Source organism: Populus alba, chromosome 10 (genome assembly GCF_005239225.2).
Source record: "Populus alba chromosome 10, ASM523922v2, whole genome shotgun sequence".
Classification (NCBI taxonomy): Eukaryota; Viridiplantae; Streptophyta; class Magnoliopsida; order Malpighiales; family Salicaceae; genus Populus; species Populus alba.
The window spans coordinates 8,108,881-8,131,295 of record NC_133293.1 but is presented as its reverse complement, the minus strand read 5'-3'; the positions used below and the strand labels follow the sequence as shown (position 1 = coordinate 8,131,295).

Here is a 22,415-nt window from a genome sequence, read left to right as displayed (position 1 = left end):
TTTAATATATATATATATATATATATATATATAATGATATAAAAAATTCTAAACTAATCTAAACCATCATAACAAATGTGTGACCTCATGGTAAAAAGAAAAAAAAAATTAATCTTTAATGAATTCAATTTTAAATGAAAAAATAAAAAATATAGCAAAAACAAACACATAAAAAAAAAGATCAATATTAATTTGAGTTAAAATTTTGTACCTTTAATCTGGAATATAAGATCAAAATCAATGCAAAAAAAATCAACGAAACTCAATTTTAAACAAATCAAATGTTGAATGATTAAATTGAAAAAATAAATTCAAGAAAGGAACCAAGAAAAAAAACAATAATTAAAAGAATAAGAGTCAAGTTTCACATAAAAATCAAATGACTATGAATGAAATTGAAAAGATATTTTTTTAAAAAAAATAACAATAAAAAAAATGTGGATCAAATTTGATATAAAATACCAAATGGAACAAAATACTAAGGGATAAAATTAAAAAAATTCAAAATAAATAAAAAAAATCACAAGAATAAAGGTCATAATTAAAATAAAAAGAAAATAGAGTATTATTTTTAATTTTGGGTGGGCTTGCATGTTTTCCAAAGAAAAGAAAGAGAAAATAAAGGGGAATCCAACCTCCACTTAACCAGATGTGCCTTCACAATATCCTTCAGAAGAGACGGTGTTTAGGCTTTATTGGTAGTTGGAAGACGCTGCATATATTGGCAAGCATTGCATGTACCCATAACTTTTCTCTATCTTTTTTAATTTAATTTATGCAAATATCCAAGTGTCTTTAATTCTACATGATATTAACTAAAAAACCATAATAAAAGGACCAAAAGGCCCCTCAATCTTAGCTATAGATTTTTTTATTCAAATGATATTTTAGTAATTATACTATGCCAAGAAGGAGAAAAAATTAAATACTCCCATGTCCTAACGGTTAAGCAAATTTAATTTTAAGGATATTTTAGATATTATATTTTAGAAATAAAATGTTAAAAGACTTTTTTATCTCCATTAAATCTGTAACAACAAATATATCACGTGCTTAAGTTCTCTTGTTCGAGAGATTTTCTAATCTGACAATTTGATGCTTAAAATGATTAAAATAGCCATTATATATAATTTATACCACGTGTCAATCACGTTTTCGGTTGGAGTAAATGTTTTCTTATGACATTAACTTTCATTTAAGGTTACTACATGACATTAATTTTCTTCGATCTTTATTCAATCACAAACACGTACTCTTGTCAAATTCATCACAGAAAAACAGGGATATCACTTGAGAAGAGGCGTGAGGCCGGGAAGGTTTTCTTTGATCACAGGATCTTCCTTGAAATCTTTGGTCCAGGAATGCAGACGAGGGAAGTTATGGGCTTCGAGCATCTTCAAACCCTTTTTGAATCACTGGCAACAAACCAGTGAGCAATTGCACCCAATGCTAAATCCACCAGGCCAATCTTCTGACCACCCAAAAACTTCTCGCTTATTCCATGTTCTTCGATCATTTTTAGCATCTCGGAGGCATCCTTGATGGCTTGCTTTTCTTCTTCTCCATTGGTACGAGCTATTCTCCACAGCATTGGGATCTGCTAACAGAGCAAAAGTCAGGAAACAGAGCAGCATCGGAGCAATCACGCATCATTGCCCCTGTACAATATCCCGTTCTCATCTGATCATTGTGATTTAGATTTGAAGAATTTGCTGGGGGATTTTTGCTATCCCTCTAATAGAAAATTCGCTACGCACGTATTAACTAAATTTGACGGCTGATAAATAAATTGTCAGGAACAAAAATCAAAGCATACCCTATCCTCTGCAAACCCGAGCCAGAACCGAGCTACAGCTTTGTAATAAGGATCGTTGGGCAGCATGGGGTTCCGTGGCCAGGTCTCTTCAATGTATTCGAGGATTACCATGGATTCACAAATTGGTTTCCCATCAAGAACAAGCACTGGGATCTTCTTTTATGTATTCATACGGTATGCCCTTCAGTTTCAGCGCCCAAATCACTCTCCAACTATATGGGCTATTCCATGTCCCGTATCAGGTGGATTCTCAGAGGATCTTGAGTGATGAACTGATCAATTATGTATAATAGTGTATTGATTCTCTGTTGAGAAACTGGCCTAGTTTAGAGTTTGTGACTTTAAACAATGTAGCAATTATTGTTGATATATTACATCTGGTTTTTGTTTCTTTTGTTTGCCATTTCTCGGAATTCAAAAATCAATTTAGCTGTCTAATCTTGGACTCTCCGATTAATTACGAGGAATCTTCGGACTCCACGAAGATAGAACTACAGAGTACAGTGGTTTACGAAAGCAACCGGTGGATTTTCCTTCAGAAAATGTCCAGCTCTGCCGAACAAATCCATAATTTAACTGAGGTCGCGAGACAATCATCGAATAAGAGAATGTTTATTTTTTCATTCAAAAAATAATTTTTTAAATGTATTCAGTCTAACAGTCAAAAGAACCTATATTCTTATATCTGATAATAATATCACACCTAAAAACATCAAGTTTTGTGGTTGAACAGACTTAATAATATTTAATTTGATAATTAAAACAGATTTAATATCTTTAAATTTAGTTATTAAATCAGACCCAATAATGTTGTATTTAACAATTAAGCCAAACCTACCATCCTTAAATTTAAGTGCTCAAGTCATGTCATTCCAGTACTTAGAGCAAAATATTATATCTTAATCATTCTTTTAATCTCAAATATATCTCATATAAAAGACAATTTTACCCCAATTATATACTTAACAAATTTGTTTTTGACAAAAACAATTATCTCATTACATTATCCCAGTTCACAAAGATCTATATCTTTATAAACAGCAAAAGATGAACAGTAAAACTACCAGCAGTTTTAGTTGATAACTAACATAAAAATAGTTGTAATTCAAGGACCCATATCCCTGCCGTGTCCTGATTGCTGGATAAATTAGCGTGACGGTGCCCTTCCTCCGAGAGGTTTAAAGCAGACCAGCATCTCGTCACGTCCTGGCAGATTCTCCTTGATTATGGGCTCGTCCTTGAAATTCTTCATCCATGTATGCAGGCGAGGAAATTTCTGAGGTTCAATCAGTTTGATTCCTGCCACTTCTTCCAAGACTTCCAGCCACTGGGCAATCCAGCCATAGGCTAAGTCCACCAAGCTAATCTTGTCGCCGCAGAAAAATCTCTTCTTTCCCAGAGCATGTTCTTCAATGGTTTTTAGCATTTCCAAGCTGTCCTTCACTGCTTTTTCTTGCTCTTCTCCGCTGCTATGGAACATAATCCATACCGCAACACCCTATCACAACCAGTACAAAAACAAAAAAAAATCAGAATCCCTTTCATCGGGCATAGCTCTCTCGTAACGAATCAAATGTTTGGCAGATTTCTAGGGGGAAAAGGAGGAAAAATAAACTAGCAGAAAGTTGGGGGAGAAAAAAGTACCTTATCTTCAACAAATTTAACCCAGAACCTGGCTCTAGCTCTCTCGTAAGGATCATCGGGCATCAGTGGAATTTGGGGCCAGGTCTCTTCCATGTATTCTAGAATGACCATGGATTCGCAAATTGATTTCCCCCCATGGATGAGAACTGGAATCTTTTTGTGGACTGGGTTGCATTGAAGAAGCAAGGGGCTTTTGTTGGAAAGATCTTCTTCAACGTACTCGTATGGTATGCCCTTAAGTTTTAGAGCCCATATGACTCTATAACTGAAAGGACTCGGCCACTTTCCTAGCAGCTTAACTTCAGCCATGTTTTGAGAGATCAGAGGGTGGGATTTCGTTGACTGTGACTGTGGTTCTTATAGCGATCATCAATGTCCTCTTGCTTGAGCAGCAAGTTAATACTCTTAATTAATCAATTAAAGGTTGAATTCAAAGAAGCTTTATCATTAATTCACTTTTAAAACTTTTTCATGGATACGGTGATGTCCACAATCTTGACTTTCAGAAACGTCTTTGCAACTCTTTCTTTTTCTTTCCTTTTTTTTTTTTTTTCCTGTTTTGAAAGATGAAGAAGATATGATAATCAACCAGCAAAAGCTGATTTACTCCAACAATGTCCAGAGTTTGACGTTGTCCTTTTTTTTACAGTCATATCCACGGCAAAGACGATTTCTCATTCATTAAAGAAAGGAAGAAGAAAGAAAAGTTTCTTCCCTCGTCACTAATTTATAATTGTTTTTGGGGTCAGTCAACGTTTTTCCACTGTTTTATAATAGAATAGTGAGAATTTGTTATCTTTTGATTATCTTATCATATTAAATAATTAATTTAATTTTAAATTATTAAATATACTAGATATAATTTATATTATTTTTAAATATCAAACCTATTTCTTTATTTTTTGTTTTTAAGGTAATGTTTATTTTTGTGTTTGAAAAATATTTTTGAAAAAATTTAATTTTTTTTTTATTTTCTTCAAATTAATATATTTTGGTGTTTTTAAATTATTTTGATGCACTGATGTTAAAAATAATTTTTAAAAATAAAAAAAATATTATTTTAATATATTTTTAAATAAAAAAAACTTTAAAAAACAATCACAATCACGACCACGCTTCCAAACAAGCTTTTAAATCAATATAATTAGTTTTGTTAAAAGAAATTGTTTATTCTTTTGTCACTCAAATAGAATTTTACTATAATTTAATTGTTTATTAAATTTAAATTATCAAATTCAAATTGAACTGTCAGAATTTAACACATGATAAAAAAATGTAAACAATTTAACTCTAAGAAGTCCCTAATGCCTCAAAATAAGATGTGCAATACGAAAACCAAACGATCACGAATTAATATTGCACATATACAAAGAAGAGTTTATCTTATTTCGGCACAATTAAATAATGTTTATATAAATCAATCAATTTACCTGTCTTGGCTATCGGGAGGCATGGCAAAGTAATTATAGTCTATTTAATAATATAATAGGGATTGTTTTTTTTAAATATTTTTTATTTAAAAATATATTAAAATAATTTTTATATTTTTTAAAATTTATTTTAATATTAGTATATTAAAATAATAATAAAAAAAAAAAAAATATCTTAGCTTGGATACCGTCATGCATGACGGCTATCATGTAGCAACATCCAGAAGATGATGTATATTCAACATCAATAACATCGAGCATGTTCCTGGAAATTGAAACTTTCGCAGAACAAGCGACACATCACTATTCAAACTTTTTTCCCCAGAAAAAATATAATTAAACTTGAGCATAAAGAAAGGAGAAGAGAAGTAGAATATATTTAATTTAATTAGATCATGTTTTAGCATCTTCAATCTCTGATTTCGGCGAATAGATTATATAAATACATTTGTTTATGAATATGATCACGTAAGCAAATACATCAATATGGAATAGAAAAACTCCTTCAAAGGCGAAGTTAATGAATTGCTGCCCAAGCAAGACTCTTCCGTTGAATTAACACTATAAAGGAGCGTGGAAGGTAACGATGAAGAATCACCACAAACCTCTCAGTCATGGCGGAAAGAGTGAAGCTGCTTGGAGCATTGCCCAGCCCATTTGTTTACCGAGTGATTTGGGCTCTAAAATTAAAGGCTATTCCTTACGAGTTTATAGAAGAAGATCTCTCCAACAAAAGTCCGCTGCTCCTCAAGTATAACCCTGTTCACAAGAAGATCCCAGTGTTTCTCCATGGCGATAAGCCAGTTTGCGAGTCCATGATCATTGTCGAATACATCGATGAGATGTGGCCCCAAAATCCATTGCTGCCAAACGACCCCTACGAGAGAGCCCTGGCTCGTTTCTGGGTCAAATTTGCCGAAGATAAGGTACAGCGTGCAGACATTATCGTACATTTCATGATTCATACAATGCTATAAAACTGGACTTGTTAAGCTTAATTTTCTTTGGTACTCCATTTAGTTTCTAGTGATTAATGTCATGGTTGATTCTGGCTTCAGGGTTCATCAGTGTGGAGAATGTTTCGTGCTAAAGGGGAAGAGCTTGGGAAGACAATGAAGGAAACCCTGGAAATGTTGCAGAACGTTGAAGAACACGGGCTAGGGGAGAAGAAATTTTTTGGTGGAGACAGTGTAGGGATGGCAGATATAGCCATTGGTTCTGTTGTTTATTGGTTGGAAGTCATTGAAGAAGTAGTAGGGGGAGTAATATTTGAAGCCCACAAGTTTCCTCGCCTGCATGCCTGGATTCAAAACTTCAAGCAAGCGCCTGTAATTAAAGAAAACCTTCCAGATAGGGACTGGATGGTTACCTTCTTTAAGCGTCGCAGAGAAGCAATGGCTGCATCTGCCTGATCGCGGCGGCGATACAGATAATAACGGGATCTGTGCGGCGTTTTTCAGTGTTCACGGCCTCTTGTTTCGTGTCTAGTCTGTCTCTTTATTGTATTCGTGTCGTCTTTCAGCTGTTCGTTGTGATAGGCCTTGGCCCGTCTTCGAGTCCCGTGTGTACTCATTTTGTTACCTTCCATGAGTGAAGGAAGTAAAAAAACAAAAAATAAAAAAAAATAAAAAAAAGGAATAAAAGAAGTCGTTAAACTACCTCTATTTCTTAGAATGGCGATTGACAAATGCTTAATTTAATTAACCAAGATCATTAAACAATAATTTCAGTAACGTTTTGATAGCTTAATAATCACGAGGGATTGGAAGTTAACATATGCTCCAATATCTATTTTTGTTGGTTTTTAAATGGATTCAAATTTCACTAACGTTATGATGAAATAAGATTTATTAATCTTGATTTGGGGGGTTGATTTTGAAAATTCAGTACTTGAAATTTGAATTAAATTGGAATTTTAGTTTTCGAGCAAGTAATTTATTTGGACAAAGCCTAGTTGACATTGATAGGTGTGTAATAACTCAATTGAATCAAATTCAAACTAAAAGTCAATATTTTGTAAAATTAAAAAAATTTTATTTTAATAAAAATAATTATTTGAATTAATTTTATAACCTAATAGCCTTGAACTAGTTATTTATTAAATTTGAAAACCATTTAATATTGTGATAGCTTCTGTTTTTTTGCTGGAAAAAAAATTACTTTGTTAATTTTTGCATTTTGCATTAAATATTATATAATTATTTTTCCAATCTTGATTTTGTAAGTGTTAAAATAACTTGTTTTTTATTTTACAAAAATCTATTTTTTTTATTTTGCATATAAAAAATTCATTTCATAATAATTTTAATCAAATACATAATTTTTTTTAAAATCATAACTAAAAATATTTTCTTAAAATCTATTATTTAAAAACATAATCGTAAATGCTACTATTGGTATACACTTTAAGGTCCCCAAGAGGTGTAGCGTGATGACAAAGGGCTTGAGACCTACACAGCAGGTCTTGAGTTCGAGTCAGGGCGTGCATTTCTTGTAAGAGCCTGGGACAGTCGGGGTTTTACTCGCTTATCTGGGCCCACAAAATACGCTTTCCTGAGGGTGGGGTTTCCTCAAATCCAAAAAAAAAAAAATATATACACTTTAAGGCATAATAGAGCATAAAAAGAAAATTCAATTTGCCACGTCATTTTGATAAGGGTAAGAGAATTGGAGGTGAATTTGTCACAGTTTGTTGATTGAATTTGAAGGGGCCTGATTGAATATATCAAGGACGGGTTGGGTTAGAGAGAGCGGAGGAATATGACCTAGCAGCGACTGCATAGGTGGTATTAAGGGATTTTTCTTTTAAATTTCCACAGTAAATTAAAAGTTTTTGAAATCAATAATATTTAAAGGATGAAATACTATATTTCTTATTTTTTCATGTTTTAAAATCAAAATATTTAAATATATTATATTTTAAAAAACATCAACATGACAAGTTTAGGTTCACGAGAAGGTGTGGTTATGCCAAACCATAATAATAGATTAAAAAGATCTTAACTTTTAATTTTATCGTTGATTTGCATTTAAATTTTTGTAAGAGTTTCTAGAAATTGCTTTTTTTAATGTAGAATGGAATTGCTATTTTGACCATCAGATATTTTAGATTTTAAAAATCTTACCCTGAGGTCCTAATTTTGATAATTTTATAAATTTATTTATGAACTGATTAACCAATTACTTTTAAATTTAAATAGATATGGTTGTTATGAATTGTGATATAAATTAAAATTTTATTATAGTTTTCTAACCATGATATTTAATTAAATATCATATTTTCTAATCATTACATAAAAAAAAATATTTTATTTTTATATCATTTCCTTATTTATTTGCATTTTTCATGCTAATTGCCAATTTGTCCAACCTTAACTAAAACTAAAAAATCAGCACACGTAAGACTTCCGAAGATGATCTCCTCTTCTCTAGTTAAGTTACACTGTATTCAGACAGAATCCCAATCTCACAAAACGACAACAGAGTAAAGAAAAAGGCCAGAGAAAAGAAACGTTAAAAAATGCAAAGCCAAACTTGATTCACATTCCTTCTTTCTTCACTTCTCTGTCTCACTCCTCTTCAATGGCACAGACCAACGAGCAAGAATTATAGGAGAACCAGAGCAAGGACATGGAAGAGGGCTTAGCTTTAGTAGTGGAGAGGAAAGGAAAGAAAAGGAAAAGAAAGAAGATGAGAGAGGATCGAGGTCGTCCCTTTTGTCAAGACCCTTTGGATGTGCTTGGTAGGGACTTGATGTTGAGGGTTTTGAACAACCTTGACGCACGCAGCTTGGCACTATGTCTCGTCGTTTCTCGTACCTGGAACCGTGTTGCTTCTAGTGATCTTCTTTGGACCTCCAAGGTCAGTTTTTTTCCCTCCTTTTTCTTTCTTAATTGATGTTTGTTACGATACCGCATGGTGGGATTGGTTATGATTTAATTACTTGAGGGTTTTTGGTGTTTTGGCTATGTATTTGATTAATTAATTTTTGAGGGTTTGCTTGCTTTTGATCCTTTTACAGGGAATTGTATTGTTTTTACTTTTTAATTTTGATTCTAAAGGATGGATGCTAAACCAACAAGTCAATAGCTTATGTTAAAAAACAAAAGATTAATGTGTTATTTAAGTTATTTTCATATTCTTTCAGTGGAAAAAGAATTTGTGGTTTGGTCAAGGTTAATAGAGCTGGATGTTATGCAGTTATTATCCTATAATTAAATAATATGCAAACGTATATTGACGAAGTTCGAAAAACTTCACCCGGACCTTTCCACGGCTGCTTAATGGGATTGGAAAAAAAAATGTGCTTGGGTTAATAATCCATTTTCTCCTGTGAAACAAGTCCTTCATAGGACCCTCCAATGCCTAAGCATAATTTATAAAAGAAGGGAAATGAAAATGTTGGAGAATGCAAGCATAATTTATAGAAGAAGGGAAATGAAAATGTAGGAGAATGTGTTGTGTTCTATATGTGTGGATATATAATGTTATGCAGTTCTCTTTTATACCTGTTGGTCATTGGTATTAATATACCTGGCATCACTTGTATTTTCTGTATTTTCATTATAGCATCACTTGTATTTTCTGTATTTTCATTATAGGTTAGAGGTTCGCACACCTACTCGTGAGAATCAAAGAATATTTAATTCACCGTGAATGTCTGCACAAACAACCTGTTAGGACAAGTTGTTCATGCCATCATATTAACTTGTGAGACAAGGCTTTTAGGCAGGCATTGTATTGACAAATTAGAGAGTTCAAGTGGGAATCGTTTTAATAACCTTGTAAGAAGAAAATTCAAGTGTGACTGATAACTTGTAAAACAGAGAATTCAAAGTGGTGAATATATTGGGCATGCCTTGAACCTTGTGTCATGTCCAATTTGAAATTTGCTCAATATGAAAAGAGCCAATGTGTTTGTCGCTAGTTTGGGTTGGCCACCTTTTCCATCTCTTTCTCTCTTCTTTTTTCTTCTTCTCCCTCACTTTTTGAGGCGAGTTCGGTTGGGTTAGGGTTTTTTTTTGCCTGGTTGAGCCAAAAAAAATTTCCCCCTTTCCTCTCTCTTACCGGGCTTAGTTGGATCGGGTTAGGTGTTGAATTGAAGAGTTTGTCGCTGTGGGATTAGGCATGTGCATGAATGTATCTTGCTTCAGATGGGTGTTAAAAGAATTCTAGTTATTTTTTAACTAGAATTACGATCTATCTCTCTAGTTTGTACATAAGCAACAAGAATGCTGCTCTTAAAGGCACCTAACTACGATGAGCCAAAAATAGAATATTTAAAGGACATCCTAGAGCAGAGTGGTAGATAGAGAGAATGTTTAAGGTAAGGTAAGATGACACGAATATAATGTTACATAATGAAGTTATTGACAATGGAAGGAAACCTTGAGGTGAGCGCCTTGTTGCAGGTTTGAGGTTGCTACCATGTGCAATTAAATTTTGATAGGTTCCATTGCTTTTCACCAATCCCGAGAAGTGAATGTTATGAGTGCCCTTTCCTTTCTGAGCAAATAATTTTGTTGTGCAATCATGAAGCTTCCATTCTTGTTCTATGGTCAATGTTACTTTACGTGTTCATGAGAACAGCTGCAGTGGTATTAATTTAGGATAATTTTGCATTATAAAATTTGACTCTACTTTTGCTGTCCGTTTTAGTGTGAGGAATTGTGGTGTGGGAAGGCACACATACCGCGCTTGTCTCTTGTCCAGGGAATTTCTAAGTTGGATGCTTATTCACTATCTGTTATGGATGGCAAACGTGTGAGTATCGTGTAACCTGTGCCCCTATTCCCAGCTCTCTGTCTCCTTTTTCCAATTCATACAGTCCTCATTAATTCAGAAACTTGTGCATTACTTGCAAATGTGCTGGGGGAGCCCCAACCAAAGTGATTATTTTGTTTGTTGTTTATGTCAGAATCGTATCATGAGGGATGATCTATGTGATCATGTTTGGGAGTTTCACTTTACCAAGGTATGCTTCGTCTATGTAGATTGCAGTCTCATATTTGGTAGAGTCAAACCCATGCGGTGCAGTGATGATTCAACAATGTGAAGCTTGCTGGAAGTGTTCGATAGTTTTACAAAGCCAAAGCTCTTTTGTATTTTGTTTCATTGTTTGATCACAATTCCTGCATGCCACAAGTACTTGCATGCAAAGCAGCCTTAAAATTCATTCCAGTGCTAAGGGAAGGTCATGATTAATCCTTGGTCCTTTTACACGTCTATTTCTTAACCTGCTTTGTCTTGTTTGCCTACTTGGTGAAAGCACTTGGTAAGTCAAAAGCCCATTCTTTGGTGGATTCTCCGATGATTCCTATAATTTCTGCATCTTGTGCTGTGAATGACATCTAAACTAATAATTCTCATAACGGACAATCATCAACCTTTTTTTTTATCTTACAACCTGGGAAACTTTGTTTTGAAAGTTTAGCTCATAGCTTGCTTGAGTCTTGTTACCATTCTTTCTTGTGAAGCTCATATAGTTTGACAAATATCCATCCCCAGGCAGCTCCAGAATACTGGCGCAATCTTGATCCCTACTGGAAAGGCAATGGCCCTCCCATGCACCGGTACTTTCATCCAGATGGAAGCCAAACTGCAGATCCTGGTGACAAGGTCTGGGGTGGTCATGAAAGCTGCTATTCCATCGTGACTAGTATTATTGGCGAAGGAAAGATCAGGGAGCACTATGTTCGGATAAACCGGTGGCGTCCTCTTGCTGTGTCCAGGAAACAGGACTGGAGCTGGGAAATGACCAACAACCTTTTCTGTTACTCAAGTATTCCAGATGCCTACAAGGAAGGTGGAACGGGACCTCTCTTTTTGGTTATGTAAATATTTCTCCTCTTTAACATGTATAGTTGTTGTTTTTAGTTTCCTCTATCCAGCACGCAGTTTAAAACAGTAGCTGAAATGGCAACTTTTGTGTACAGATTTATGTGAATAATACAGTATACCTAGTCATGCTTTAAGGCATATGGTTTGTACTGTGTACAGAATTAACTCTTTGGTATCGATATGAATAAGATGAACTTTCTTTTGATAAAATTTGAAGAGTTCAAGGGATTTCTGTTGAATCATGATGGTGTGTTTTACACTACTTTCCCTGATCATATAAATTTACGAATCATTATTACAAGAATTCTCTGTACTGTATAAACGAATAATTGTTTCTGTCAGAGTGGTGCAAGTGATTTTCACAGTATAAAGTGCATTCTTGTTCTCTTCTATCCTCGGGATCGTATCATGTTTTTGCTCACAGAACTCAGCTGTGGAGCATTAATTTGATTGCTCGTCTGTCATGATCATATTGGACAACCACGAATAGATTGATTTTAAACCTCTGTTACTTTTTAGCAACCTGTTCATGAATCTCTTCCTGGGACTTCAAGAACTGATTTCCTTTCTGTTCTCTTCCCAGAAATATAATTATCACAGATAGCATTCAAAGTAGTGATTTGAGTTCGCTTCCCACACTATTCTTCTGCTTGTAGGTTGTTTATTCTCTATAATCTCTGTGCTATCTTTGCCTCGTTTTAAGATGCAGCAGCTTTTCCCATTTTATCGTGTGGAACTCCCAACCTGGAAAAAAGAGTCAATTTGGATGACCAATTCGTAGAAGTAAAAGGAGAACAGTGTTCAAACTTTCATTTACATCTTAGCTTCTCTGTTGATAGTTCTGCCCCTTTGAACTTCGTAAATGGGGCTTCAAAAAATGTAAATATACAAAATTACTCATCAGTATCACAGCTCTCTGCATGTCCACCCACCTCGGACAGCTTTAAAGCAGAATGTTGTAGTTGGCGTAACAGAGCATTCCCATCAGATTTTGAAATGTATCAGAACAGCAGGATCACAAATTAACTTAGCAAGAGAGGAGATGGGAGTAGATGAAAAGGAAAAGGAAAGGGACTTTACACAACTTCAATGTTAAACAAATACACCAGTGGCCGGAACCAGCCTGGCCTGAAACTGTAGGAGGTTGTTGCTAAATGAGAAGGCTGTAAGAAGGCATGTCTTCAATCCGTAAGACGTCATCCATTAGAAGTTCTCTCTCTACCTGGGCTCGAGTAGATTTCAAGACATCCTAGTACATATATCATTTGATCAGTGACCTTTAACAATCAGCATGCAGCAAAAAGGGAGTTGGCGTGTTGATATACTGATCAGCAAAACCAAGCTATCAATCCATATGGACACAAAAAGGAATGGAGGAGGCTAAATAGATTCTCACATTGAACTCCATGTATGTAGCCTTTGTATGTAGCCATTGATTGTCCATGACCACAAAAGCCACACAATAGAGAAGGTCAAATGCCCATTCGCTTTCTGAAAGCACAAATTTTAGTCATTAGGCGGCCATAGAAACAAGTGAATTGATATGTCCTGGGATAATGGAAAAGTAGAGTATCCAACTCTTTAATTTATTTTTTGATTTGTTTTTACGTTTTAAAAATATTTATAAATTTTTTTAAAAAAATTAATATTTTTTTATTTTTTAAATTATCTTCATGTGCTAATTTTAAAATTAATTTTTAAAAAATAAAAAATATATATTATTTTGATATATTTTTAAATAAAAAAATATTTTAAAAAATAACTATAATCAAATTAAAAAAGGTTCGAAGATATGATTGCATGTACTTAATTTTTACTGGATATAGCTGCTACTTCTTACCTGACAGAATCTGTAAGAAAACTGGCCTGGAAAATGTTCGAGGTTTCACTGCATAAAATAAGTTCACCGAAAAAAAAATGTCAAAAACAGCAAATTTAGGCCAAAATAAAAATGTGTTGGTTCATGAAGATCTTCTAGGAGTATCATTAGCCTGCTCCGCCCCATTGGTTGAAATTTTTTTAACTTCAAAAAATTTCTAAGCATTTTTAATGTGTTCTTTAACTTAAAAAAAAAAAACTTTTTTTTTTTTTTGAATTCGAGGAAACTCCACCCTCCGGAAAGCGCACTTTGTGGGCCCAGATAAGCGAGTAAAACCCCGGCTGTCCCAGGCTCTTATAAAAAGTGCACGCCCTGACTCGAACTCAAGACCTGCTGTGCAGATCTCAAGCCCTTTGCCACCACGCTACACCCCTTGGGGACTTAAAAAAAAAAAAAAAAAAAAAAACACTTAGTCATGAACATAAAACATGATGTATATTAGATGATATTTTTATTAAATATTGATACAGTAATATTTTGAATAATATTTTAAAAATAATATTGAAACAGCATATTAAACCTGAGCTAACCTATCAAATTTATATCTCGTATCATAAAACTATGATAACATTATATAAATTATATAAAAATAAGTTATCAAGAATAGTTCTTCATCAACAAAATATTAAGTAATGAAATTAAAAATATATTAAAAAAAAACTACTCGAGTCAATTTAAATTAACCTACTGCACTCATAATCTAGGTCATAAAATCAAAATAATCATATAAAAAGCATATCATAAAAAATTATAAAGTTCAATTTCCAACAAACTCAATGTTGAAAGATAAAGTAAAAAAAAAATTATTAAAAAAATATTAATAAAAAATAACTCAAGTCAACCTAGTCAAACATATTAGACCTGCAACCTTAATCATGAGATTAGAATAACTTTATAAAAAAAATATACAAAGCTCATTTCCAACAAATCAAATGTTAAGGGTTGAAATCAGAAAGAAAAAAAAAAAGTCGTGGGATCAAGATAATTTCACAAAAAATAAATTAAAAAAAATTTGTTGCTCAATTCTCAAACAACCTAATATTAAAATATGAAATTAAAAAAAAAACTAAATAAAAAACAAATATTGAATTGTTGGAGGGTGAAATTAAAAAAAAAATCCAATTAAAAAGAAATCCAAAAAAATAAATTAAGTCAACTCAGGTCAACCTACTAAACTTACGACCCAGATCATGAGATCGAGATAATCTCATGGAAAGCAAATAACAAAAATTATGAATCTCAATTAAAAAAGAACATAAAAAATTAATAGTTTAACTTATCAAATCCACGATCAGGATAACCATGTAGAAAGCTAATTGAAAACCAATTATAACCTAATATTAAAGAATAATTTTTTTTAAAAATCAATTAAAAAAGGTGGTAAAAAAAACAATTCAAGTTAACTTGTTAAATGCACAACTTAAGTTATGAGATGGAAATAAATTTTAAAAATTATAAAGTATAATTTCAAAAATAAACTAATATTAAAAGATAAATTAGGTAGTGAAATGTGAAATTGAATGGAAAAAAACAAACAAAAAAACACTATTTAGGAGAAGTGTTTTGTGTGTGACAACATTTGATTTAGCCATAACCTTTTGTGTTTTTTAAATTAATTAATTAAAGAATGAGAATAGTAATTAAGATGTTTGTCAAGATGCAGTTGATGTTAAATTCTGGAGAAAAGCTAATATTCATTGCACACTTACTGGCATCAAGGTCAAGCATCTGCATAATCATAAATGTGATATTTACACCAGCAACAGCGAATGGATACTCCCAAGCAGATCGTTTTCCTCCTTGTTTTCTTAGCAAATGTTGAAATGATGGCTGTCACGAAAAAAACAGATAATGTTATTGCAAAACATAGCCTGGTGTATGCCTATTTATTCAAACTTCTCGGTATTGCCAGATAAAGAATCTTACTGAAAATGTCTTTGCAAAGAACAGTAGGTTTTCCAGAGAAATGAATCCAGCTCCTCTGTTCACCAGGAAAAAACGCGCAGCTAAATAAGTGAAAACAATCACACCAGATATGCTAAGTAAATGACAAGCAGTTAAAAAAACCTGAAATCAGTAGATGGATCTCTTCCCTGCCATCCCATTTCTTTCCATTGATCAGATATTAAGCCACTCAGTTCCCGATCAGGATATGTGGCAGACCATAGAGCTCTCAAAGCATCCTGCTCTCGCCAGAGTATCTTGTTAGGAGGTGTTTAGAGTACAGTTAAAGTTGCTTTTTAAAATATTTTTTATATAAAATATATTAAAATAATATTTTTTTAATTTATTTTTAATATTAGCACATCAAAACACACGATCTGAAAATATAAAAATATAATAATTTTAAAAAAAAAAATTGAATTTTCACAAATCCACGTTGCGGCCTGAACAGGGGCTTAATTAGTCAGAAAAAAACTTGCAGCGAAATGTAATTATGGGATGCAGTTTCAGGGTTTCAGTTTCAACAGCTGCACCCATGTTACAGATTTGATTCTGTGAGATATCCCATTCCATATTTTCCGATATAAGAATACCATACCTGGTGGTCTGGCCTGGAAGCATCAAAATAAACCTTCATCCTATTCTTCAACCTCTCCAATCTTTCTTCCTGCAAGATTTTAAACTAATCTATCATGGTTGGCAATCATAAAGAAAAGAGAGAGAGAGAGAGAGATCATAAAACTGGAAAAGCTATAACAAACTTCTATGAAGTCTCAGTTTCACGATTCCATATAAACTAGATTAAAGGAATAGTTTAGGTAATTAAAATTGAGCCCGGTCCCTACACTACCTGTAAAATCAAAGGCACTATTATGACAACGCAAGAGTGGAAAACTCAGTAACTAGCATATATACAAATTCAGTTCATAATCTACACGAATGGCTGACATGGGAAGACAATGCGTCCATTACTTCTATTTTCCTGCATTTGTGACTATATATAATTGATCTTGCTAAACTATTTGCAAAGTGAAAGCAACCCCTAGTAGAGACTAGAGACTTAAACAACGAGGTCTGGATTTGTCAAGAAGCATCACGGTGAGGGATGATTGATTAAATTAAAGAAATAAGCTTTTATTAATCTGCACTTCCAAGTTTGCCAGAACAGACCAGTTTTGAGCATCACATAGATCAGCTCCATTTGGGCAATGTACGACCAAGGAAGGCATCTTTATTGGTAAGAATCGACAGAAACCAGATGTTTAGAGTTTAGTGTTAGAATAAGATGAGAGAAATAACAGCAAAAAGAACAAGAAAAACAAGTAAAAACTATCATCTTTTTTTCTTCAATACTATATGGTTCTTGTTGTAAGTTCACTTGCCTGTTGAGGGGTCAAGTTAATGCAAATTCGTTCATATGCTCCCTTTCGCTTGAAGCAAACACAAGTGAGGCCCTTACCAATCCAAGTAGGCGACCCACAAGTTACGTCATCTGCATACAACAATCAATATCTTTGCTTCAATCATAAAGAACAATATTCACTTCAGCAACCAATGACAAGTAGCCCAATATTTTGCAGCCAAAATACAAGAACAAACAAGGTGGGGGTGAGTATTTTTTTTTTAAAAAAGGCTACCAACTAGCAGAGCAAGACAATCTTTAGCCACCTGGTTTAACAGCCACGCTAAAGCATTTCATATCAGCGATATGGAAAAGCAATGCTCCTAGTTCTAAAACCTGAAGTTTCAGGGGGTGATGAATCCCACATAACATAAGCTTATTACAGTATATTAACATGAAAACAAACATATTTTTGGTAATGGGCATGGAGCAGTCTGCTGCATGCCCAGTTTTGTCTCTGAAAAGGCAGTGGGGACCTCCGACAAGGCGGCTGGATATAAAGGTCACGTGCCGCACGACGGTGGTTCTGCTAGTGTACTACAGCATTATTATACGTATATAATCAATTGTGTTTTACTGCTATCATTTGCGTCCGGGCCGATACATACGTGACAGTCTCAGAGCCCGATGCAGTGTCTTCGTTTAACCGGCGAGCATAAAGTAGAGAGAGTGTAGACACGCGCTGAGTTGGAAATCCCGCCACATGGGGAACATATGGTATCCAATATCCATGTGAGCACTCGATCTTATAGGGTCGGAAGTGTCTTCCACGCGCTAATAACGGAAAGCAAGTCTAGACGGTCTGTCACCTCCAATCATGTCAAAGCACTGCCTCGTTGTTTCTTTTTCCATGCCAAGATTGCAAATAAAGACAAACCTTCACTCTCTTGCCACGTATACCGTACATCCACAGAGAAATTAGTAAGCCATTCACAATTTCACATATATATTTTTATCTATAGGTAATACCGTGCGTGAAAGGTTGTAAAAATCAAAGCTATTTAGTGCCTGCATAGTTATTTTTAAAAAAAATATATTATATTTAATATAATCAAACTAAAAGGTGTTTGGGAGTGTGGTAGCGGTTGCTTTTCAAATAGCTTTTCGTGCCAAAAAGCATGCAAATAATGTTTTTTTCATTTTTTAAAAATTATTTTTAATATCATCACATCAAAATGATCCAAAAAATACAAACCGCATTTAATTTTAAAAAAAAAAATTTGAAATTTTTCAAAAAACAGGTTAAACCTCAATGCCAAACACCCCTGTCTGAGTTTTTATTTATTTAATGATAGTTATTTGTTTCCCGTGAAGGTCTGTGTGTGACAACACAAGTTGTTACGCCTAATACCAACAAGGCAATAACCTTTTTGGGGATGTTGGACCACCATTCCAATCAGTGACAGTCATCGTGAAGTGTATCGGCTTTGATAACTGGCCCACTAGCCCGTCCGATGCACCATAGTCCCCTTCTCCCTCACACACTGACTGTTGTAGTCACTAGTTCACTACTCTCGATCGCGCCGAATCCGGCAAGATCAAAGATTTATTTCATTCCACGCTTATCCCAAATTTGTTGTAACTATACACCGATTACATTTGCGTAATATTAATAATTTATTAAATTAAAAAGTACAAATGTGTGCTTAAATTATTGTTAAAACCGTGTCTACCACTGGTATTTTGAAGTTTAATCGCCAAAAATGTTCTCGTAAAGCACGGATCCTGTTACACAAACACTTGCCTGTAGCTTTTTTATTGTTGAATAATTACAAATTCCTAAGAGCATGAAAAATAAATCAAACATTGCAGTGTCGAAAATGACTGGACAGTATTATTTGACAGAGAGAAGAATCCAGAGTGTCTGATTGCATAAAGAACGAACGGAGAATTAAACACACACACGCAGAGCTCCGGAAATATTATAGTTGATGATCACGTGAAGTTATAGAAACAGAGAGATTAATCAATGCAAGGGAATCATATGGTTTCTGGTTTTCTGCATGCAATCAAGAAAATGGATTCTGCTTATATTGAAGGAGTCGCGTTGTCAGAGTGAAGAAAAGGGATAAAACCTGAAGAAGCAGAGCCGTGAGCGCAAGATCGGTTGGTGGTTGTAGAAGGAAAGAGAGTACGGATAGCCACGCAGCTACCCCGGGCCCTGACAACACTCATCGCTAAATGATTAGAAGCCGCGAATTTACCGCATACCATGTTCTGAGAAGAGAGGAAGGGGGAAGAAAGCAGAAAGAGAGAGACGGTTCCTTCTGGCCCCGACTTTAGCGATCGAGTGGGGGTGATAAAAGAGTGTCGAGCGACTCGAATTCGAAGGCGAGGAATGAACCGGTTTTTGTCCCGTTTCGCATGTGGAGACGAATTTACGGATTGCCCCCCAACAGAGGCCCGCGGCTCGTCAATCCTAATCGTATCGACATTTATCTTTGGCGGGAGGGATAAAATCATAAAGGAGTGTCAAATGTCAACGACTCAATATTTAACTTCTTCTCTAGCAGCACAAAACAATTAGTGCATTGCTGACCACAGTCTTTGATATAGCGATCGTGACAAGGGACTGAATTAATTAAGATACTAAAATTTCAAAAATTATAAGCTTCTAATATAACATTTAAAAAATTTATGTATATTATAAAAAGATGCTTCATGAAATTCTTTTTTTTATATAGTTCACAATTGCTCCCTACAACATTTTGTATTGAAAATATTGTAGGATTTTCTTATTATTAATACTTTAAAATATCTTTTATATATATATATATAATCAAACAATCATTTAAATAGTCATTCCCGATTTAATTGCATAACTGATTTTTAACTTATTTAATTGCTAAAAATATTCTCTCTACTGATATAGTGACTACTAGTAAAGTTAATGTTGATTTTACAAGTAAAACAACTAAAAACAAATATACCACGACCTTTTTTATCTTCATTGATTTTTTTTAGCAACATCATTAATTCTTTTTAGCTTTAAAATTAGTTGGATGCCCGTGCTACATGGTGGCCTCACTTTTTATTTTTATAAAAAATTATTGTAAACTTTTATAATATAAAAAAATAATATATTTTTTAATATTAATAATAATTGTTTTTTTAAAAATTTATTCATTATTTTATTAATAATATTAATTATAATAAAAATAATAATATTTATAACACAAATAATACTATTTTTTATATGAATATTTAGAATTATAATAAAAATAATAATATTTATTACATAAATAATTATATTAAAAATTTCAAGGATGATTACAACACATAATAATATTTTTTATATCAATACTTTGAATTATAATAAAAATAATAATATTTATAATACAAATAATACCATTTTTTATATGAATATTTAGAATTATAATAAAAATAATAATATTTATAATATAAATAATTATATTAAGAATTTCAAGGATGATTACAACATATAATAATATTTTTTTATATCAATACTTTGAATTATAATAAAAAATAATAATATTTATAGCACAAATAATGCAATTTTTTATCTGAACACTTTAAATTACAAGAGAAAAAATAATATTTATAAAGCACATTATTATATTAACACGTGGAGCACGAATGCGTTGAGACCCAACTTAGGGGTGGATGCGGATGCGTCCAGGGCCAACTTAGATGTGGGTCTGACTGGGTTCCAACCCCACTTGGGGACGGGCATGGAAACGTTCAGCCTCACTTGGAGGTGGGCGTTGTTGTATGCTCCAGCCCAAGTTGAGCAAGGATATGTCTGGACCCAACTTGGAATTGGACGTGAACGCATTCAAACCTAACTTTTATTATAATTAAAAGTATTGTTATAAAAATAGTATTATTTATGTTATAAATATTTAAATTTTTATTATAATTAAAAGTATTAATATAAAAATTAGTTTTAGTTGTATAATGAATAGTATTTGTGCTAAAAAAATATTATTATTTGTGATATAACTAATACTATTTTTATTATAAGTAATAATATTATAATAATAATAATGAGAAGCTCCCCGTGGCACTAAGGTTGCTTTTGCACCGCATGAATGTTGGGCTACTACAACCAATCAAGTCTTTTGTCAAAATCCAAGCACTAGATGGCGCTCAAGTTTTTCCAAACATCATATGGTGTAAGGTTTGTCATAGCCAATCGGATATTTTGTCAAGATCCAAGCGCTAGGTGGTCATGGCAAAAGATCTGGGCTGGGCTTGCAACTCTTTGTATTAAGGATTGGGTTGTTATCATACTGCTCTAATCTATAGTATTTTATATCCATTTAAACAATAACAAAAATATTGAACCCTTTTAATATATTATGTAAATTCTTCCCAATATGGAATGTCAAAAATGTAAGTTTATCAAATGCTGCAAGCTCAATCATGTAAAGGTCAAATGAATAAAATTTAGCAATACATCAATTTTTGCTTGAAAAGACTCCCTTGGATTAAAAAATACAATGCAAAGAAATAACTGTGTTAATTTGAAGCTCTAGATCATAAAATTCAGGCCATAAAATTTAAATTTGGAACTTTCTTAAGTATAATCAACTTTTTTTTCAATTTTTTTAGGAAATTATTTTTTTAAAAAAAACAGAGGAATAAGATCACGGGATGATGGAGGCGTGGGTTGTTGCCCCCAACCTCACCATTCAGGAGTAGAAATTGCCATTTAAATCCATTAGTTATTGCATATGAATTTTATTATTTTTATATACAATGATTTTAATGTGTATTTTTGTTGTTTGATAATCACAATATCATCATATGACTAAATAGGTTTGCCTATTTGTTTAATTTATAAAAAATTAAAACACAGTTATGATATACATATTGAACAAGTATGAAGTTTATACTTGGATATAAAAATATAACTAAGTTGAAATTTTTGTTATTACCAGTGATAAATTATTTATCTCCAATACTATATCACTTCTCACTTTGTATAAAATAACTAATTAATTTTGATAAGTCTATTAGGATTTTAACAACTACTCATTGTCTTTGTATATTTTAAAATAAGATTCATTGATTTCAAATGAATTGTACTAGTTATCTATCTACAGAGACCAAATATAAATTATAAAGTAGAAAAAAATGAGTTAAATATCAAGTTTAAAAAACCCAACAACAAACGAATGAAAGAGCTTAAAATAAAAATTTATCACGCTTTCCACTCATAGGAACACCTATTTATATAACTCGAGATCCAAAATATTAATTACTTATAATTCATGAATATTTATTAATTACCATGAATATTTGTATTCATAAACATATTCATGACTCACGAATTACTTATAATTAAATTTATTATTACATATTGCATGTTAAAGCACTAATGTTGAAATTATAAAATTCAATATGATTTTAATTTTAAATATGAGTGACCCTTGCATTTTATCAAGTAGTCTATTAATCTTATACAGTGACGTGAGTTTTTTAATTTGTTCCTGT

At 32.9% G+C, this 22,415-nt stretch overlaps 4 protein-coding genes and 1 pseudogene across 6 annotated transcripts; 2 read left to right on the top strand and 3 right to left on the bottom strand.

Moving 5' to 3' along the window:
- Positions 1-1,263: 1,263 nt before the first annotated feature.
- On the bottom strand, positions 1,264-2,054 carry LOC118048916 (probable glutathione S-transferase; annotated as a pseudogene).
- Positions 2,055-2,739: 685 nt separating this feature from the next.
- Positions 2,740-4,007, bottom strand: LOC118048954 (probable glutathione S-transferase). The gene is made up of 2 exons (XM_035058805.2): positions 3,461-4,007; positions 2,740-3,314 (listed from the first exon to the last, which is right to left on the bottom strand). The coding sequence occupies exons 1-2, from the start codon at positions 3,767-3,769 to the stop codon at positions 2,964-2,966; spliced, it is 660 nt and encodes a 219-aa protein (XP_034914696.1). The 5' UTR covers positions 3,770-4,007; the 3' UTR covers positions 2,740-2,963.
- Positions 4,008-5,421: 1,414 nt separating this feature from the next.
- Positions 5,422-6,548, top strand: LOC118048953 (probable glutathione S-transferase). The gene is made up of 2 exons (XM_035058803.2): positions 5,422-5,816; positions 5,949-6,548. The coding sequence occupies exons 1-2, from the start codon at positions 5,505-5,507 to the stop codon at positions 6,300-6,302; spliced, it is 666 nt and encodes a 221-aa protein (XP_034914694.1). The 5' UTR covers positions 5,422-5,504; the 3' UTR covers positions 6,303-6,548.
- Positions 6,549-8,336: 1,788 nt separating this feature from the next.
- LOC118048957 (uncharacterized) lies at positions 8,337-11,940 on the top strand. The gene is made up of 4 exons (XM_035058809.2): positions 8,337-8,751; positions 10,549-10,653; positions 10,808-10,864; positions 11,398-11,940. Exons 1-4 carry the CDS (start codon positions 8,521-8,523, stop codon positions 11,725-11,727), a joined length of 723 nt encoding a protein of 240 aa, XP_034914700.1. The 5' UTR covers positions 8,337-8,520; the 3' UTR covers positions 11,728-11,940.
- A 4-nt stretch (positions 11,941-11,944) lies between these two features.
- Positions 11,945-19,309, bottom strand: LOC118048956 (uncharacterized). 3 transcript variants are annotated; one of them, XR_012171009.1, is made up of 10 exons: positions 17,222-17,988; positions 16,932-17,045; positions 16,152-16,216; positions 15,677-15,792; positions 15,536-15,590; positions 15,319-15,439; positions 13,571-13,618; positions 13,127-13,221; positions 12,548-12,979; positions 11,945-12,474 (listed from the first exon to the last, which is right to left on the bottom strand). XR_012171009.1 is itself a non-coding variant. In XM_073412028.1 (9 exons), exons 1-9 carry the CDS (start codon positions 19,167-19,169, stop codon positions 12,881-12,883), a joined length of 852 nt encoding a protein of 283 aa, XP_073268129.1. In that variant the 5' UTR covers positions 19,170-19,309; the 3' UTR covers positions 12,492-12,880. The 3 variants fall into 3 exon arrangements, 2 of the variants coding, with proteins under 2 accessions (XP_073268129.1, XP_073268128.1); XM_073412028.1 differs by lacking the exons at positions 11,945-12,474; positions 17,222-17,988 and adding an exon at positions 19,031-19,309 and having other exon boundaries at positions 12,492-12,979; XM_073412027.1 differs by lacking the exon at positions 11,945-12,474 and having other exon boundaries at positions 12,492-12,979.
- Positions 19,310-22,415: the final 3,106 nt, after the last annotated feature.